The sequence below is a fragment of the Heterodontus francisci genome, chromosome X (assembly GCF_036365525.1).
Source record: "Heterodontus francisci isolate sHetFra1 chromosome X, sHetFra1.hap1, whole genome shotgun sequence".
Classification (NCBI taxonomy): domain Eukaryota; kingdom Metazoa; phylum Chordata; class Chondrichthyes; order Heterodontiformes; family Heterodontidae; genus Heterodontus; species Heterodontus francisci.
The window spans coordinates 11,979,895-12,000,018 of NC_090421.1; the positions used below are offsets into that span (position 1 = coordinate 11,979,895).

Sequence of the window (20,124 nt, forward strand, 5' to 3'; positions counted from 1 at the left end):
GGTTGCCACGTTACTGACATTACAACAATGACTGCTCTTCAGAAAAAGTACTTCATTGGCTGTAAAGAGCTTTGGGATTTCATGAGGTTGTGAACGGCGCTATAGAAATGGAATGTTTTTACGTTCTTTAAACAATTACCTCCTAAATTTGCAATGCTAAATGCCTAGGATGATTGGCTTGTCAATGCCCTGCGCCATCCTTTTACTTTGGGAATCTGCGCCTATATAAATCGCGACTTGCAGACGCAAATTTACGGTACATGACTTAAAACATATGGCTCTTCTCAAAAGCTCAGCGCACACACTCATGGAAGGAAGACTTGCAAAGCAGAATCAGGGCTTCTGCATGTACCAGACCAGCATGATTCTGACTGCTTGCAGTCTGTGATTCGCTTCTTCTCTGCTATCAGGATTTTTAAAAAAAAGTTTAAACAAAAACTTTTGTTGGGCAATCAATTCGTGATCAAGTTCAAATCCTCCACCTTTTCCCCTTTAGAAGGTTTCAGGATTAAAGGGGATCGCACCTTAAACTTGGATTTGAAGAGACTGTGTCATGCTGCTGGGCTTGTTGCAATATTTAGTGGTCGGTGCTATGTGGCAGAGCAGAGGGCTCCGGGGCTGAGCCGTGATCTTAACGGGATTTGAACCTCTTTCCCCCCAACCCCCGCAGACCCAACAGTTTTCAAGCCAGGAGATAGTGGAGATCCTGAGACAAGGGTTTCCCCCTCCCCAGCGGGACGGTCAACATCCACAGCCGCTAATGAAAGCCCCTCAGCGGAGCCCCGGCCGGGCAGAGCAGATGCTCGGAGCGATGGCAGATATCTTGACCTCTTTTGCTCTGCCCAGCCAGCAGTGGGTAAGTGCACGACTTTGATTTAAGCTATCCCCCAGCTCCCTTGTTTGCAGACAATCCTTCCCTTGACTATCCTTCGTTGCAATTCAGAAGCCCCCCCGCCCCCCCCCCCCCCCTTGTCATTTCTGAGCAGGGAAGGGGTTAACTGCAGTTGCCAACCCTCCAGGAATTAAAGGTGACTTTACTGTGAGCAATGTCCTGGAGAAAAGTCATAGGGGGCACCCCCCCGCCCACCCCACAATTACTTTGAACACTTTTATTTGTTAGTTATAAAAAGATTGGAAGGGGGAGGGAAAGGCTGTTTGAACCAGACTGGGCGGTGGGAGATGGAAGGTCATGTGATGAAACCCTCAGGGATCTGCCCAACCAGATTAGCAGGTCGGAGTTCACTGCTCAATGGGTGAACGCGCTTGGCGTTGTGGCAACTGAGCCGTACAGGCCTCAGGCTTCGTCACCACCGGCCTGTGTTGAGTTTGTGGCTCTCTGCCTGGGTGGCAGCAAGGGATGATGCAGTTGGCCTCAGGACCCCTAGGGTCAGAAGTGAGAGGGAACGCATCGCCCAGAGTGTCTGCTGCTGATCACTATCCAGTGACTCCCCCTTGCATGTGCAGACATGAATGTGAAGACAGGCACCAGTCTTGGCCGCGATGCCCTCCTAGGCCATATGGCCCACAGACCCTCAGTCTCTCGGCTCATTTGTTGTCAATGGCTGTTCAGGTGAGGCAGCAGAGGATGCCTGCGGCCTATGGGACCATAGCCCTGGCAAGAGATAGCACATTCAGCAGATGGGCAGGGTACAGAAGCAGACGCTAATATAAAACTGTATGGCCCTGTCACATCTGCTCTTGATGGGTTTAATGCAGGTAGAAAAGCTGCTTGGTTGCATGGGAATCGTGTCTGCATTTGGGAGTTTGGAATAACCAACACCAAAAACTCGGCTCTGGTGCACCACTGTCATGTGAAACCGTTGCTTGGTGGGAGTGTTGCTGTCACTATCAAACAGTCTTCTTGTTTTTAACACCAAAGCATCAGGTACAAGTAAATGGCACGAACTGTGATGTTCCCAAATTCAGGAGTTGGTGGCTGACTGAATTCAAACAGGTTAACAGAGTGATTGGCGGTATTGATGCATAGATATGAATAGTATTTGCCATGTTGGCATTGTGGCACCTGCTTAAGTGCCAACCGTTGCCATGCATTTTTTCCTTAAATGATTCGTCTAAAAGTAATGATTCGCTTGGGCAGGTGTGATTAGTAATGCCTTTCCTGGCCTCTTGAGCATCCCTGATTTTCATCGCTCCACCATTGTCAGCTGTCCCTTCAGCTACCTAGGCCTTAGGCCCTGGAATTCCCTCCATCAACCTCTCTGATTCTCTTTCCTCCTTTAAGACACCTGTCCCTAATATCGCCTTATGCAGCTCGGTGTCAAATTTTTGTTTGGTAATCGCTCCTGTGAATGGTCTTGGGATATTTTTCCCAGTAAGGAATCCCTTAAGGAATGTGACTGGATGGTACAGTGCTCTTGCACCGCTGGACCCTGGGTTTCAAACAAGGCCCAGATTATTGAGACAAAAATTTTCCCTCGTCAATGGCTGTAAGGGTGTTCTAACAACAACAATAACGTGCATTTCGCTAGCGCCTTTAAAATATTAAAATGCCCTAAGTTGAGGTAGGAGCAGCTTAAAGGGAGGTGGAGAGGATTAGGGAAGGAATTCCAGAGCTTAGGGCCCAGGCAGCTGAAGGCACGGCCACCAATGGTGGAGCGATTAAAATCGGGGATGCTCAAGAGGCCAGAATTAGAGGAGCGCAGAGATCTCAGTAATCCAGTTCCCAGTGGAGGTGGACTTAGAGTGCAAAAATGCTCCAAATGTGACACTGGCTGGTAGATTTCCAGAGTCGGTCACTCTGATTTTTCCATCCTTTTGATCCGGTTGATAAAAAAAGTCATGAGGAATTTATTGATAGCCTCTGGCAGCCGGTGGGGTAACTCCACCTGGACTCAGGAATGATGTCATAATTGATGTCCTAATTTTCCCCTCAAGCAATGCCACAAGATTGGCTGGTATGGAAAATCGCAGACATTCTGCTGAGGTTGGGGGCTGAGATACATTGTTGGGGTAGAGTAGAGGGACTGTCTGATGTGGGAGGGCTTAATGCCTGGTTACCTGAAACCAGGAAGTGCTCTATTCACTAGCTGGAAACAAATGGATAAGTAGATGCATTTGACTCCGCCTAACTTAACTGAGATTTCCTTTTCATTCATGGGATAGGAGCATCGCTGGCATTTATTGCCCATCCCTAATTGCCCTTGAGAAGACCTCCTGCACCTTCTGCCATGTGTTAATCTGACTCAGATATTGGAGTGTAGATTGTTAAACCTCAATGCCAGTGTTAACCAGTTTACTTGGAGGGAATTTCAGTTCACCCAGGACTGGATGTGGAACCAGCAGTCTGACAACACAGAGGCAGTGGAGGGCTCGCGAGAGGCCATGGTGGTGAGGTACAGCTGGGTTTTGTCAGTGGACATGTGGATCTTGAGAGAAGTACCTCTGAAGTGTAGTCGCTGTTGTAGTCTACGAAACGCAGCAAGCACTTTGCGCACAGCAAGCTCCCACAAGGAGCAATGTGTTAATGACCAGATAATCTGTTTCAGTGATGTTGGTTGAGGGATAAATATTGGCCAGGACACCAGGGAAAACTCCCCTGCTCTTCTTCGAAATGTGCACCACAGAGGGCAGACGGGGCCTCGGTTTACCGTCTCACTGGAAAGACGGCACCTCTGACAGTGCCGCACTCCCTCAGTACTGCGCTGGGAGTGTCAGCCTAGATTATGCGCTCAAGTCTCTGGAGTGGGACTTGAAGCCACAACCCTCTGACTCAGTGGTGAGAGTAAATCGCTGAGATATGGCAAACACTAATGCGAAGCTACTAATCCAGCGATGATGAAGGGCCGACAGTATGTGTCCAAGTTAGGATGGTGCAGGGACTGGAGAATAACTTGGAGGCGATGGTGTTTGATCTTGTTCCTCCTTCCTTATGGCTGAGTCCCTCTTTTGTGCCTCCAGTCGGGGGGGAGGGGCCTCGCTCACAGGGAGTACATTGTGCCTTCATGTAGAAAGCCATCCCAAGGCATTTCACAGGAGCCGAATGAAAATTGACACTGAGCCAAAGCAAGATATATTGAAGAGGGTTAACCAAAAGCTTGGTCAAAGAGTTGGGTTTTAAGAAGAATCTTAAAGGCGAAGAGGAAGGTGGAGGGACTTTGGAGAGAATTCTACAGTGTGGGGTCCAGGGTAACTGAGGGCACGTCCAATAGTGGTTCAAATGGACAGGGTGTTGTGGGCAGAGTGGGGGAGGTGGGGGAATGCACAAAAGCCCAGGCCTCTGTCTAGCATCTCATTCAAAAGACAGCACCTCCGGCAGTGCATCACTCCTTCAGTACTGCACTGGGAGTCCTTGACACATTGCTCCAGTATTTTCTGTTTGGTCAGCAATGGAAATCTAAAACAGAAACAGACAATGCTGGAAAAACACAGCAGGTAAATAAATCTCAGCACAGGTCAAAGACAGGTCAGTGTTTCATGGTGGGGTGCCGCTCAACAGAACTGAAGGCCAAAGGACAGACATGCATTTAAGGAAGGTTGGAAAAACAGAGAGACACATGGGGACGGGGAGACACAAGCTGGGGAACTGCTCCTGCTCCACGTCGTAATGTTGTAGGAAGTGAGGTGGAAACCCTGTTTCGGGTGACACAGGCGTGAGGGGGTGCAAATAACATTGAAATAGGGGACAAAATAGACTGAGGATGGGTAATGAATGACTGACTGAACAACTCACCAAGCCTCCTTCGGCAGCACCTCCCAAACCCACGACCTCTACCACCTTGAAGGACAAGGGCAGCAAATACATGGGAACACCACCACCTGCAAATTCCCCTCCAAGTCACCCACCATCCTGATTGAAACTATATCGCCGTTCCTTCACTGTTGCTGGGTCAAAATCCTGGAACTCCCTTCCTAACAGCACTGTGGGTGTACCTACCCCAAACGGACTGCAGTGGTTCAAGAAGGCAGCTCACCACCACCTTCTCAAGAGCCATTCAGGATGGGCAATAAATGCTGGCCGAGCTAGCAACGCCCACATCCCAGAAACGAATAAAAACAAAATACCATATTCAGGGGTAGTTTTGGCCTTTCATGGCCTGGCCCTGCCAAAAATAGCCTGCAGTGTCTATATGGAGCATAGCACAATGTACACATTTGTTTTTTGAATGCGGTACTGGGGCCCAACAGCAATGTAACTGAATAACTGAACTGAGGTAGTACTCTTCTGGGAGAGGCTCATCTCAGAGCACTGAACATGGAGAAAGGAAAGAATTTAAAGGAGGAGAGAGTCAGAGGGATGCTAATGTTGTAAGCATCTGAAGGTGGGGGCTGGGCAGGGAGCGGTGAGGTTATTCAGGGATATAATTCCAGTGGGAAGGGGTGTAATGACTGTTGGATCTCCTGGAAAGTTGTATCTTGGACACCTTGGGGAGTTAAGGGTTAACAATTGAACTTCCTTGTGGTTTTCAACCACAGGCTTTCCAAGATAAACAAGACAGCTTCAGGGTGCCACAGGAGAAAGCATGGCTTGCCTCTGCTTTTAGTGTCTGAGTATTATCTATGAGAAATGCTTGTGCAAGGAAATAAGTGACTGGGAAGGCATCAAACATGAGTGATTTAAGTGTAACTTTAGTGGCTGGTGTAATAAACCAAGACAGAGGGATCCATTAACAATAGTATAGAAAGATAACAGTTGGCAATCCTACTTTTGAAAGGATTAGAGAACAGGAATCAGGAAGACTTGTTTGAGAGGGGTATCTTTGGAGTAAACAACTGCAACGATTTATATGAATCGAATGTTTTCAAAGGATTCAGCAGCAGCGATATTATGAGGTCTCGTCTGTGACATGTCCCTTTGATGTAGGTGAATAAGGTGTAGAAAGAAGCATGGTTTTCAAAAGATATTTGAAGGGCTCGAAAGATAGAAGCAGAAACCAAACGCCACTCTCCTCTGGACAGTCCAGCTCGATCACCTATAATAGACACTAATAAAGGCTGTTCCATATACTCCACCAAGCTTACTTGAAGCCTGCTGTTGTGAACCAGAGAAGGAAGGAGGTTGACTAACAGTTGAATGTTAACAGTGACCAGAGGAAGAGCCTCTGATAAAGGAGCAGATGGAGCATTTGTCCAGAGGCAGACAGGGCTGGAGGAAAGGACCTTGGTGGGGTGGAGCCAGGCTGTGAGGGATTTGAAGGGAAGAGTAAGGATCTTGAAATTGGGTCATTAGGAGATGAATCATGCATTTTGCAAATCTTGTGCTGTGAGAAGCTAATGGGAGCAGGCCCTAGAAACACAACGTTTGAACAGTCCTGTGTTTTTACTATGGTGGAGTATTTTTTTTACACAGCGAGTTGTTGTGATCTGGAATGCGTTGCCTGAAAGGGCGGTGGAGGCAGATTCAATAGTGACTTTCAAAATACGTGAAAAGAAAAAAATTTGCAAAGATTTGTCTGTCCTCAGCCTCCTGCAGTGTTGCACTGAAATTCAATGTAAGTTTGAGGGAGAGCACCTCATCTTTCAGTTCGGCACTTTACAGCCTTCTGGACTCAACATTGAGTTCAACAATTTCAGACCATATACTCTGCCCCCTTTTTTGTGGATGGCAGCTGTTGGTGATAATCCCCTTTTTCCCATTCACACCTCCTCTCAACCCATCTTTTGTTTCTTTACTTGTCCCATTACCATCCCCTTTTGCTTTGCACCATCATCCCCTTTTTCATTTAATCTCTCCTGTCTTCCACCCTCTCAGACCTTCCGTTTTGCTCTTTCCTCCCCCTCCTCCCTCTCCCTGCCTCTGTACTTGCTTAAAACCTGTTACATCGCTAACTGTTTCCGGCTCTGATGAATGGTCACTGACCTGAAATGTTAACTCCATTTCTCTCTCCTGTGTGAACAGCATACAATATCTTTATGGTGCAACAGTACATTTTGGTGCCAATTGCATGGTTTATGCCAAACCTTTTTGTATTTATTTGCCAAACCTTTTTCAATAAAGACAAAGTCTCTTTAATATGCAGCTACTTGCTGCGATTACGGAGAGTTGCACAAACAGATGGACAGGAGCAACTTAATACTGAAGCTTAGGAATTCCTTGTTATGTAGAGGATAACACCAAGCTGACCCTGAGGACCAAGCTGATGGTTTATAAGGCCTGTGTTCTCAGCACCTTGCTGTTTGGCTGTGAAACATGGGCGACTTACAGCTACCAGGAAAAGAAGCTCAATAATTTCCATCTTCACTGTCTGCGGCACATTATGGGTATATCCTGGCAGAACAAAATCACAAATGCAGCAGTCCTCTCAAAGACAGAGCTCCCAAGTGTGCTGTTGGCACTAATCAAACAGAGGCGGCTTCGGTGGATCTGACACATCCACAGGATGGAAGACGGTCATATACCCAAGGACCTTCTGTATGGTGAGGTAGCCGGGGCCAGACGACCAGTGGGGCGCCCAAAGCTCCGCTTCAAGGATGTTTACAAGCATGACATGAAGGCCCTAAATGTTGACTATTGCACCTGGGAGTCACTAGCTGGTGAAAGAGGGAAATGGTGACACATCCTGTGGACCGGTGTGCACTACCACGACGACCAGTTACTACAGCAGCTTGACAACTGACGCCAACATCAAAAACAACAACGCTAAGCGTCACTTGGCAGCTTCACGTGCGGCACTTGTGGCAGAACCTGCCCCTCAAGGATTGGCCTCAGCAAAGGTGCACCAAGAGAAGACACCCCACCCAAATGGATTGTTCGCTGCATGTCCATCATCTTTCATCAATAGAAGGCTGGTAACCAAGTAGACCGACGCTTGACATGCTTGTTTGACGTTCCGTTGTCCACTATTGTAATGGAAGTGTTAATCCCTTTATTGCCAATGAGATACGGCCTCTTGTAAAACAGGACTGTCAAATGAATGAATGCAGGAAGCATTCCCCTGTTAATGGTGGAAGCAGATTCAATATTAGCTTTCAAAAGGGAATTAGATAAATACTTGAAAAGGAGAAAATTTTCAATGCTGTGGGGAAAGGGCAGGAGAATGGGACTAATTGGATAGTTTTCTTTCAAAGAGCTGGCATAGGCATGATGGGCTGAATAGCCTTTTTATGTGCTGTATGATTCTATGACTCTACCTTCCATGATTTATAGCCTTTTACACTTACAGTGTGAACTGTAGCTCAGTTGGTTATCACTCTTGCTTTGTAATCAGATGATTGTGGGTTCATATCCCATCCTGTGATCATGTTTTTTCCCCAAAATATACTTTATTCATAAAATTTATAAAAAATACATTATGTGATGTCAAATTTGAACTGTTATGTAAAGTGCAATACAGATCAGTTTCTTTCAATACAGTACATGAGGCGCCTCACTACACTTGCCATTTACATTTCATGTCAAACATTTACTGGTGTATACAGCCCAAGAGATTTCCCATGGATCCAGCCCCTCGGTTCACTATGGTGGGGGGACCTTACACAGTGGTCTTTCCCCATTGAGCCTTTGCTGCGGCTGCCCCAAGCTTTAGTGCGTCCCTCAGCACGTAGTCCATGACCTTGGAATGTGCCAGTCTGCAACACTCGGTCGTGGACAACTCTTTGCGCTGGAAGACCAGCAAGTTTCGGGCAGATCAAAGAGCGTCTTTCACCGAATTGATAGTCCTCCAGCAGCAGTTGATGTTTATCTCAGTGTGTGTCCCTGGGAACAGCCCGTAGAGCACAGACTCCTGCATTACGGAGCTGCTTGGGATGAACCTCGACAAAAACCACTGCCTCTCTTTCCACACCTGCTTTGCAAAGGCACATTCCAGGAGGTGGACGATGGTCTCTTCCCCACCACAGCCACCTTGACGGCAGCGTGCGGAGGCGGTGAGATTCCGGGCGTGCAGGAAGGATCTGACAGGGAGGGCCCTTCTCAACGCCAGCCAAGCTAAGTCTTGGTGCTTGTTTGAAAGTTCTGGTGATGAGGCATTCTGCCAAATGAGTTTGACAGTCTGCTCAGGGAACCATCCGACAGGATCCACCATCTCCTGTTCCCGCAGGGCCTCGACTACATTATGTGCAGACAACTGTCTGGTGGACTTGTGGTCAAAGGTGTTCTTTCTGAGGGACAGTTGGTTTGGCACGGTCTGACAGAATGGCATGTTCTGTGGCAACATGGCCAGACCCATCCATCGCAAAACCAGGGAAAGATAGAACTTCAGCACGTAGTCACACTTGTGGCGAGATGTTCAAACCCCACTGGGATCAGGAACTGCAGCGAGTGCGATTTGAAGATTGCACTGGTTCCCACCGTCTTCAGAACGTGATACTGTTTTTAAACTGCAGCTGGCAGAGAGGGCACAGGTCGGACACCCGTGTCCAATTAAGTGCCTGTTGAGCTGATTAAAGCGCTCATTAACAGGCTTGTCAGGAGCAGGGAGCTATTGTTATAGTCTGGGAGTGGGGAAAACGCCATGGGGTTGTAAAGACGTGAGCAGTGTGGAGGGACATGAGGGTGATGGGAAGGGCTGATTAAATTCAAGCAGAGACAGCAAATAAAGCTCAGCTGCCTCAGGTGTGTCTCAGTGTAGATATTGATGAAGTTGGAAAAGTTAAATGTTACATTGCAGAGTGCCAGGAAACCCGATAGGGAAATCAGCCTGCTGGCATCACTGTGGCATTTGGGGTTAACATGGGAAGGCCTGGTGAGTATTCAAGGCCCAGCTGAGGGAGTTCAGATGGGAACAGGCTGCTCTGACATTGGACACAGCAGTCAGGATGAGCTGCGGCAGATGCAACCTCCCGGACAGCAGGAGGCCAGAGAAGCACAGCGGGGGCGCTGCAAGGGGAGGAAGGCACTACCCACGACATCGGCTGCACAACCCAAGAGTCAGCAACCTGCAAATGACAGAGTGCCAGTGCTGTGGGAGGCTGTGCCTATCCAGGCAGATGGTCTCGATCCTGTGTGCTCTGATCCACAATGACCTGAGGCCTCACGGCCCCCATGGCAGTCTCCTACCTGCAGCTGTCAAGGTGTCTATGTAACGGGTTGTTCCAGGGATCAGCTGTGAACCTAGGTGGCATCTCACAGTTAACAACTCATTAGGCCATCAGGCAGGTCATGATGCCATTTTCAGGAGGTCAGGGGACTACATTCACTGACACAGAAAGGCCTGCGCTGGCACAGAGGGCATTGGGGTTAGATACCATCAATGGATTCCTTCGGGTTCAGGGCATCATCGATTGTATCCATGTGACCATCAAGACACCCAATGACCAACCAGTGAGATCCATCAACAGGAAGGGCTTTCACTCCCTCAACGTCCAACTGGTTTGCGACCACATCAAGAGCTTCCTCCATGTGTCCGTTCACTTTCCTGGCAGCTGCCACGACTCCTTCATCCTCCGCCAGTCCAGCCTGCCTCGGTCCTTCACTCCATTCCCCCAAGTGCGTGTCTGGCTCTAAGGGGACAAGGGAAATCCCTTGGAGAGATGGCTACTGACCCCTTTACGGGAGCCCCGGAGGCACAGAGGTGAAACAACCAATGCCAGCTGCTCAGCAGGGCAACAATTGAGCAGACCATCGGGTTCCTGAACATGCAATTCTGGCGCCTGAATCGGCACCCACTAATGCCCTCCTGAAACGTATCGGTCATTGTGGTGGTCTGCTGCCCTCTCCATAACATGGCCCTCCAGAGAGGTGTGGACCTTGAGGACAGTGAGACCCTGGAAGCTCATTGGGGGTTGAAGCAGGAGGTAGACCCAGGTGGGCATCGATGAAGCGAGAGTCTGTCCTGCCCCTATTGCCAGGCCTACAGCTCCCTTGTGACATCTTGTTTCCCTCTGGTGCTGTGGAAGGCAGCACTCCCTCATCAGTCTCTCCCTCGGGACAACCAGCAGCCTCGGTGATGGCTGCCGTGGAAGTCTACATGAGCTCCACACTTGATCTGACCCGCTGCCATTTTCAATCGCACTGGCTCCAAGAGGACAGGAAACCTGTCTCCAGACCAAATAAGGGCTTCCCCAATTGAAAATTTCAATCTGAATCAGCTTCCCAGAGGAGGCAGGTTTTAGACCCAAACCAGATCCGGCTCCTGTTTCCCACTTCCATAATGAAAATCCGTCTCTCGGTGTTTGCATGCCGAGGGTCAACACACAGCTTGATGCAGCCACAGATAAAGCTGGCCATCAGGATAAGGGTGACGTTGGGTACGTTTTCTTCCCCTTTAGACCTGCGTCACATACAGCAACACCGAGAGTGCCTCACACCTGATGGCCAGGTTCTTACCCACAATCGAGAGGGAGCGTCACTCTCACATGACCAGTTTCTGTTTCACCATGCCTGCTCACTCCTTCCAGTTTTTGGCGCACGCCCCAGCCCCTCCAAACCATATCCCCAGCACCTTCAGGTAGACTGACCTGACGGTGATGGGGCAAAAGATCAGTCGGCCCAGTTCCCAAAGAACATGGCCTCGTTCTTGCCGTGATTTATTTTGGCTCCCGAAGCCAGTTTGAACTAGTCGCAGATGCTCATCAGTCTGCAAATGGACAGCGGATCCGAGCAGAAGATGGTGACGTCATCCATGTACAGGGAGGCTTTGACCTGAGTGTCTCTGCTGCCTGGAATTGTCACCCTTAAGCCTGCATCCTTCCTGAAAACTTTCTGATTCCCACCCATTGATTGAGACTGCGCGACTGATGTTTGTGTAGAACAGTTGGATCCAATTGCGGATTCCCTCCCCAAACCCCTTTTGGACAGCACATCCATCATGTAGGTGTGCGATATTCTCTCAAAGGCCTTCCCCTGGTCCAAGCTGATGAGGATGGTGTCCACCTCCCTGTCCTGTACATAGGCAGTCATATCCCTGAATAGCGCGAGACTATCAGGGATCTTCCTGCCGGGTACAGTGCAGGTCTGATCAGGGTGAATCACCAACCCCAGAGCAGACTTGACCCGATTGGCAATGACCTTGGACAGAATTTTGTAGCCCACATTAAGCAGTGAAATGGGCCGCCAATTTCTGATTTCCGCCCTTTTCCCCTTTCCGCTTCTAGCTGAGGTGATGATGTCTTTCCTAATGGAAGACCCCATTCCAGGATCATGTAGTGCATAATCTAGGCTGACACCCCCTGTCAGAGGAGCTATCTTTCAGGTGACACGTCAAACTGAAGCCATCTTCCATCTCAGGTGGATGGTGATATTGTGAAGAAGAGCAGGGGAGCTCCCCCCGGTGTCCTGGCCAATATTTATTCCTCAATCATCATCACTAAAACAGATTATCTGCTCATTATCATATTGCTGTTTGTGGGAGCTTGCTGTGCACAAAATTGACTGCCAACGTTTCCTACATTACAAACGTACTTCATTGGCTATAAAGCGCTTTGAGACATCCTGTGATTGTTAAAGGCGCTATAGAAATGCAAGCCTTTTGTTTTTATCTATTCGTGTATGAACCTGGAAAGCTCTGGTCATGAACCGAATGCAGCTGGAAGCTCCAGGATTTGCTTCACGCAGGATAATTTGTGCACACTCTGCAAGGGAGCTCTATCTTACACCCCAGAGAATAGAATGCAGCCTTCCGAAATGAGAGCCTGGCCCCTTTAAATACATATCAGGAGCAATCTTAAACCTGAGCAACAGTGAGTGTTTAAAAGCCATTTAACTTTGCAGAGATAAACCGAGAAGCTTACAGAACGATTTCACGTTGATTGCTGTTTTGGATTTGGAGCTGTGCAGAGTGCCATCTGCCCGATCCACTGCCATTCCCATCAGGAATCCTGGCCAACCTCCCCTCTCGGTTTTAATTTTAAATTACAGCTAAATTCAGGCCATGCATTCTGCACATCTCCTGCGATCGCTCAGGGTGTGACCAAGCAGCTCTTGCGGGAACTTCCATGTGGGAGAAAATAAATAGCTTGTTGCTGAAAATTAGCTTCATTTCCTTTCCCCAATCCTATCTGGCCGAAGTTCAGGAGATAATTGGGTTAATGGGATGATTCATCATTGAGTATATAGAGGGATGACGGAATGTGACTATTGACAAGGAAAGACAGACTGACTTGCATTTATATAGTGTCTTTAATGACCTCAGGACATCCCAAAGCACTTGACAGCTGATGAAGTGCTTTTTTGAAGCATAATTGCCATGGTAATACAGGAAACGTGGCAGCCAACTTGCACACAAGTTGGAGTCTGTTGGAAAGTGTGTCTACGTGTGGATGTCACGTAAAGTGCCTTGGGAGGTTTTACTACAAATACAAGTTTTTGTTGCTGTTGAGAGCATGTTCGGGCTCAGGAATAGGCGACCAACGCTGTCATCTATGGGAAAGAATGGGCACTTGACTGAGGTATCAGGGCCCATGACATTGTATGGCAGCGTGAGACAACTCCTTCAGGAGAAGGGGGGAGAAGTGCGTGTAGAGAGCAGGGGGAGAAGTGGCTCAAGTACTCTGTATGGCCCGTGGAGATGTAAAAGCTGATGCAAATCATCTGGGTAAATGCATAAGCTCTACAACCTCAAATTAGACTGGTCGCCTCATTATAAAAATGGATATAGAGGCACTGGAGAAGGTGCAAAAATAATTTACAAGGTTGATACTGGAGGAGAGAGGTTATAACTATCAGGAAAGGCTAAACAGGCTGGGGCTCTTTTCTGTCAAAAAGAGAAGGATGAGGGATGGCATGATAGAGGTCTTCACAGAGTTACAGAATTGTTACAGCACAGCAGGAGGCCATTCGGCCCATCATATCTGCACCAGCTCTCCGAATGAGCAATTCACCTCGTGCCATTCCCCCGCCTTCTCTCCGTCACCCTGCACATTCTTCCTTTTTATATAACTGTCTAATTCCCCTTTCAATGCATCAATTGAACCTGCCTCCACCACGTTCTCAGGCAGTGCATTCCAGATCCTAACCACTCGCTGCGTGAAAATGTTTTTCCTCATGCCACTTTTGCTTCTCTTACCAAATACATTCAATCTGCGCCCTCTCGTTCTTGAGCCTTTCACGAGTGGGAACAGTTTCTCTCTATCTACTCTGTCCAGACCCCTCATGATTTTGAATACCTCTATCAAATCACCTCTCAGCCTTCTCTTCTCCAAGGAAAACAATCCCAACTTCTCCAATCTGTCCCCAATACCGAAATTCCTCATCCCTGGAACCATTCTCGTGAATCTTTTCTGTACTCTCTCCAATGCCTTTACATCTTTCTTAAAGTGCAGCGCCCAGAACTGGACGCAAATACTCCAGCTGAGGCCGAACTAGTGTCTTATACAAGTTCAACATAATTTCCTTGCTCTTGTACTCTATGCCTCTATTAATAAAGCCCAGTATACTGTGTGCTTTATTAACCACTCTCTCAACCTGTCCTGCCACCTTCAATGACTTATGCACATATACACATGGGCCCCTCTGCTCCTGCACCCCATTTAGAATTGTACCCTTTATTCTATATTGTCTCTCCATGTTCTTCCGACCAAAATGAATCACTTCACATTTCTCTGCATTGAACTTCATCTGCCACCTGTCTGCCCATTCCACCAACTTGTCTATGTCCTTTTTGAAGTTCTACACTATCCTCCTCACAGTTCACAATGCTTCCAAGTTTCGTATCATCTGCAAACTTTGAAATTGTGCCTGTACACCAAGGTCTAGGTCATTAATATATATCAGGAAGAGCAAGGGTCCCAACACTGATCCCTGGGGAACTCCACTACAAACCTTCCTCCAGCCCAAAAAACATACATTAATCACTACTCGTTGTTTCCTGTCACTCAGCCAATTTTGTATCCATGTTGCTACCGTCCCTTTTATTCCCTGAGTTATAACTTTGCTCACAAGTCTGTTGTGTGGCACTGTATCAAATACCTTTTGAAAGTGGGTGACTCTTTATGTTTTCAGCCGGCGCAGACACGATGGGTCAAGTAGCCTCTTTCTGTGCCGTAAGTTTTCTATGATTCTACACCACATCAACAGCATTACCCTCATCAACCCTCTCTGTTACCTCCTCAAAAAACTCCAGCAAGTTAGTTAAACACGATTTTCCCATAACAAATCTGTGCTGGCTTTCCTTAATGAACTCACATTTGTCCATGTGACTATTAATTTTGTCCCAAATTATTGTTTCTAGAAGTTTCCCCACCACCAAAGTTAAACTGACTGGTCTGTAGTTGCTGGACTTATCTTTACACCCTTTTTTGAACAAGGGTGTAACATATTAGATTAGATTAGAGATACAGCACTGAAACAGGCCCTTCGGCCCACCGAGTCTGTGCCGACCATCAACCACCCATTTATACTAATCCTACACTAATCCCATATTCCTACCAAACATCCCCATCTGTCCCTATATTTCCCTGCCACCTACCTATACTAGTGACAATTTATAATGGCCAATTTACCTACCAACCTGCAAGTCTTTTGGCTTGTGGGAGGAAACCGGAGCACCCGGAGAAAACCCACGCAGACACAGGGAGAACTTGCAAACTCCACACAGGCAGTGCCCAGAATCAAACCCGGGTCCCTGGAGCCGTGAGGCTGCGGTGCTAACCACTGCGCCACTGTGCCGCAATTCTCCAGTCCTCTGGCACCACCCCAAGTCTAAGGAAAACTGGAAAATTATGGCCAGTGCCTCTGCAATTTCCACCCTCACTTCCCTCAGTATCCTTGGAATCATCTCATCCAACCCTGGTGCCATATCCACTTTATGTATACACAGCCTATCTAATACCTCCTCATCATCAATTTAAAATCCTTCTAGTGTATTAATTATCTCCTCTTTCACTGTGGCCTGGGTTGCATCTTCTTCCTTGGTAAAGACAGATGCAAAGTATTCATTTAATACCTCAGTTATGTCCCCTGCCTCCATGCGTAAATTCCCTTTTTGGTCCCTAATTGGCCCCACTCCACCTTTTACCACCCTTTTACTATTTATATGCCTATCGAAGACTTTGGGCTTCCCTTTTATGGTAGCTGCCAGTCTCTTTTCATACTCTTAAAAAAATTATGACGGGGTTCAATAGAGTAGAAGTGGAGAAGATATTTTCACTTGTGGGGAGACTAGAACTAGGGACCATAAATATAAGGTAGTCATTAATAAATCCAATAGCGAATTCAGGAGAAACTTCTTTACCCTGAGTGGTGAGAATGTGGAGCTTGCTACCACAGGGAATGGTTGAGGTGAATAGCAGAGATGCATTTAAGGAAAGACTAGATAAACACACAAGGGAGAATGGAATAGAAGGCTATGTTGATGGTGTTAGATGAGTAAGATTGGGAGGAGGTTCATGTGCAGCATAAAAGCAGGCAAGGACCTGTTGGGCCGAATGGCCTGCTTCTGTGCTGTAGACTGTATGGTCCCGATGTCAACTTGGAGATGTATTGGAAACCTGGTGGTGCGATATCACTTGGGAAATCCAGGAATTTAGTTCAGTGTGTCAGTCCATGTGGCTGGCTGGATTACTAGGTATGTGCAGTTGATGATGCCCTACACCTGTGGGAAACCAGCCAGAGACACATGCCTGAGTGCCCGCTCATTCTGACTGGCGCCGTCACAGGCGAAATTGACATAATGGCAACCCTGGCAAAGAACCCATCATTCACCTACCTGTCTTATGCATTGTGAGCCACCAAGCAGGAGATCCTGGATATGTCTCCGGCCGAGTCCTGGAAAGATCCGGAGGCAGAAATGTTGAGGATGGTGCTGGTTTTGATAGTCGCTGGTAATGCGTGGCCATCAGGTCAAGGAAGCAGATCTTCTTCTAGGAGGCTGCAGATGTCTGCCACCTGATGGGACCACCGAAGCATCCTTAAGCACTGGTGTTCAGACAGGTTAAGGAAACCCAGCCTCTGCCTGTAGATCCTATGTTGGGGGTAGAGCCTCCTGTGAACTGCACCCGCCCCTCCCCCTCTGCTGCTCCTGCACCCATCTCTGCAGCTCCTCCCCCTCTCTGCAGCTCCTCCCTCCTCTCTGCAGCTCCTCCCCCTCTCCAAAGCTCCTCCCCCTCTCTGCTGCTCCTCCCTCCTCTCTGCAGCTCCTCCCTCCTCTCTGCAGCTCCTCCCCCTCTCTGCTGCTCCTCCCCGTCTCTGCTGCTCCTCCCTCCTCTCTGCAGCTCCTCCCCCTCTGTGCTGCTCCTCCCCCTCTCTGCTGCTCCTCCCTCCTCTCTGCAGCTCCTCCCCCTCCCTGCAGCTCCTCCCCCTCCCTGCAGCTCCTCCCCCTCTCTGCAGCTCCTCCCCCTCCCTGCTGCTCCTCCCCCTCTCTGCAGCTCCTCCCTCCTCTCTGCAGCTCCTCCCCCTCTCTGCAGCTCCTCCCCCTCCCTGCTGCTCCTCCCCCTCCCTGCAGCTCCTCCCTCCTCTCTGCAGCTCCTCCCCCTCTCTGCTGTCCAGCTCCTGGTCTGAGATCCAATCAAGTTACAATAATATTGGACATGGGAATAAAGTCTGTTTGACTGACAGTCACAAATCAACCATTCTGATAGTAAAGAGACTGCACGCTTTCTGATTGGCCGTGGGAACGCGAAACACGGTGAAGATGGACGTGTTGGGTGGCCAATGGTGGGAGCAGCACAGTTGGAGGCAGAGGGTCATGTGATGATGACACCTCTAACCAAAGTTGGCAACTTGACCGGACTGATGACCGGAGAGCAAGGGAGTGCAGCATTCCTCCACTCTCAGGACTGCAGGTAATTTCTTAGCCGCTCTATTTTGCTGCTGTGTGTTCAAAACAGCCCTTCAAGTTAGAACTCAGTCCTTTAACTCCCTGGAAAATCCGATATGTTCTCTTTTGAGTCAGGGCGTTATTTTAGAAGTAAAGTTTCATACTAAGCGTTGGCTTTAGGGCCTTGAAAGGCCTGAGGACCCAGAGTGCCTCAGAAACCTTAACATTAATCAGTAGTATTTGCTTTGGTGACAAAATTAAACTTAGTCGTTATTTCTGCAAGTTGTAATCACCAAAAGCTGGTGGGTTCGAGGCCCACTCCAGAGACCAGAGCATATAATAAAAGCCAGTGCTCCAATACTGTACTGAGGGATTGTTACTCTGTGCCGTCTTTCAGAGGAGATGTTAAACTGTGCCCCTGTCTGGATGTAAAAGATCCCATGGCATTATTTCGAAGAAGAGCAGGGGAGTTCTCCCCAGTGCCCTGGCCAATAAGTATCCCTCAAACAAAACCTGTCTATCGATCAGACTACCTGCTCATTATCACATTGCTGTTTGTGGGAGCTTGCTGTGCACAAATTGGCTGCTGCGTTTCCTACATCACAACAGTGGCTACACTTCAAAAAGTACTTCATTGGCTGTAAATCGCTTTGGGACATCTTGGGGTCGTGAGAGGCACTATATAAGTGCAAGTTCTTTCTTTTCAGATTGTAGATGTCCTACATATTGGACTCACTGGCTGAAAGATTTCAGACCTAACCGATTCGGCTAGTATATGTCTCAGTGTAAATATGTGCAATGTCCGTACACCATGTTACAGGAGAGGATCTGTTACTTCATAATGGGACTTACTGTTTGTTTCTGTGAAGGAGGAACCAGTGATTGTTTGCCTTGTATCTCTGATAGGTATACCTGTTCTATAACTGATGCATATCTGTCATATACACCAGACACATAATTGTACATATGCTAGTGTTAGCTTTATACTGCACCATGTTCTTGGTGCTGTTGAATTTGCTCCCCTCCACAGTTTGATTTGCTTGTCTCTCCATGCCACTCACCATTTCCCTGGCAAGGGCATTCTTGATTCAACTGCCAGGAGGCCTATAAAGAGTGGCTAAGGGTGATTTTCTTTTCCCCTTCCCTATTAGAGGGCAAGCACCTAGCCTGCAAAATGTACCTCGCTATAATAGCAAGGCTGTGTTCAGGGTATGTACCATGTTGAGAAATCATCAGGCACAAGGACACGGTAGAGTTGGTACGGTTAATGTTGCCAACCTAAATAGCGTGAAAGCCAACTTTGCTAAAAAAAAAAGCCTGTGAAAATTTTCTGACAAGAGTTTTACTGAAAACTGGAAAGCACTTTTGTGGGTAAGTTCACATAAGTTAGTCCAACAAAGAGAGAAACTGATTTTACTGGCTCTTTGTTTCCATAGCTATCGGATCCGTGTGAAGTGACAGCAGATGTGACGGAACTTGAGAGCACCAGTAACGAGGGAATACAGACAGGAGAGAGCGAAGAGGCCAAGAATACTGGCCGGACCCCACCAGAGGCTGCCCAGGGTCCTCCTAGGGACACAAGTTTCACAAGTGCTGCCAGTCTTTCCGAATTCCCCAGGTCGGTTGCGATGGAATGCTTACTCCCGTCAGGCGAAGGTGAGGAAAGTTGTTTCTATCACTGTTTATATGTTTCACAGCCCTCTGATTAGCAACTGGCCTCTTGGTTCCAGCCTATGTTTGTGTTGGCATCAAGGATCAACAAGGATTGTAGAACTGGACCAAAATTAGTATTAAAAAAAAGCCCTTCGGGAAGCCAAGCTTGTCTTCAGTCGAGGATAAGCCTATGCCAACCTTCCTGGCTCTGTGATGAGCCAGTGATCCTATGATGGGAACTTTGTGCGCAACAGAACCCATAACAAGCTATGTGCGACACTGAGGCATCAATCAAATTCTGTGCTCCAATTCATGCAGTGGAAGTTTGAGCGGACCCAGGGGACATTATGTTTGGAGCCAAGCAGTAATTGTAATTAGCCAACTGGCTGTGTTTTCTGTGTCTGTGCATACATTCATGGCTGTGTGTGTGCATCAGTGCTAAGTGTTTATGACTTGGGCTTTAGCTGGATGAGGCCGAAATCTTGATGACGAGAAGCCAAATCAATTGTCGCAAGTTTGGATTCAACTTCAACAGAAACCAGTTGGTCCAAATCCAGGTTCACAATTTGTGAACCCAGGGCTGAAGTCAAAGTTGACCTCATTGCACTCAGCACTGTTCACAGAATCACAGAATAATACAGTGCAGAAGAGGCCCTTCAGCCCATCGAGTCTGCACCGATGCATTAAAACACCTGACCTGTCTACCTAATCCCATTTGCCAGCACTTGGCCCATAGCCTTGAATGTTATGACGTGCCAAGTGCTCATCCAGGTACTTTTTAAAGGATATGAGGCAACCTGCATCTACCACCCTCCCAGGCAGGGCATTTGGGTAAAAAAGTTCTTCCTCAAGTCGGTTTGGGCCCATCCAATAGTGACCT

General features: G+C 48.0%; 1 protein-coding gene across 3 annotated transcripts in view; it reads left to right on the plus strand.

The window, feature by feature from the left end:
* The first annotated feature begins 325 nt into the window (after nt 1-325).
* LOC137358635 (rho guanine nucleotide exchange factor 25-like) overlaps nt 326-20,124 on the plus strand; it is a 392,023-nt gene continuing 372,224 nt past the window's right edge. For 2 of the 3 annotated variants that reach the window (XM_068024767.1, XM_068024768.1), the window contains exons 1-2: nt 326-856; nt 19,028-19,247. In XM_068024767.1, the coding sequence (XP_067880868.1) occupies nt 761-856; nt 19,028-19,247 (316 nt within the window). In that variant the 5' untranslated portion in view covers nt 326-760. The remainder of the gene's footprint in view (nt 857-19,027; nt 19,248-20,124) is intronic. The other variant, XM_068024769.1, reaches the window with a different exon arrangement.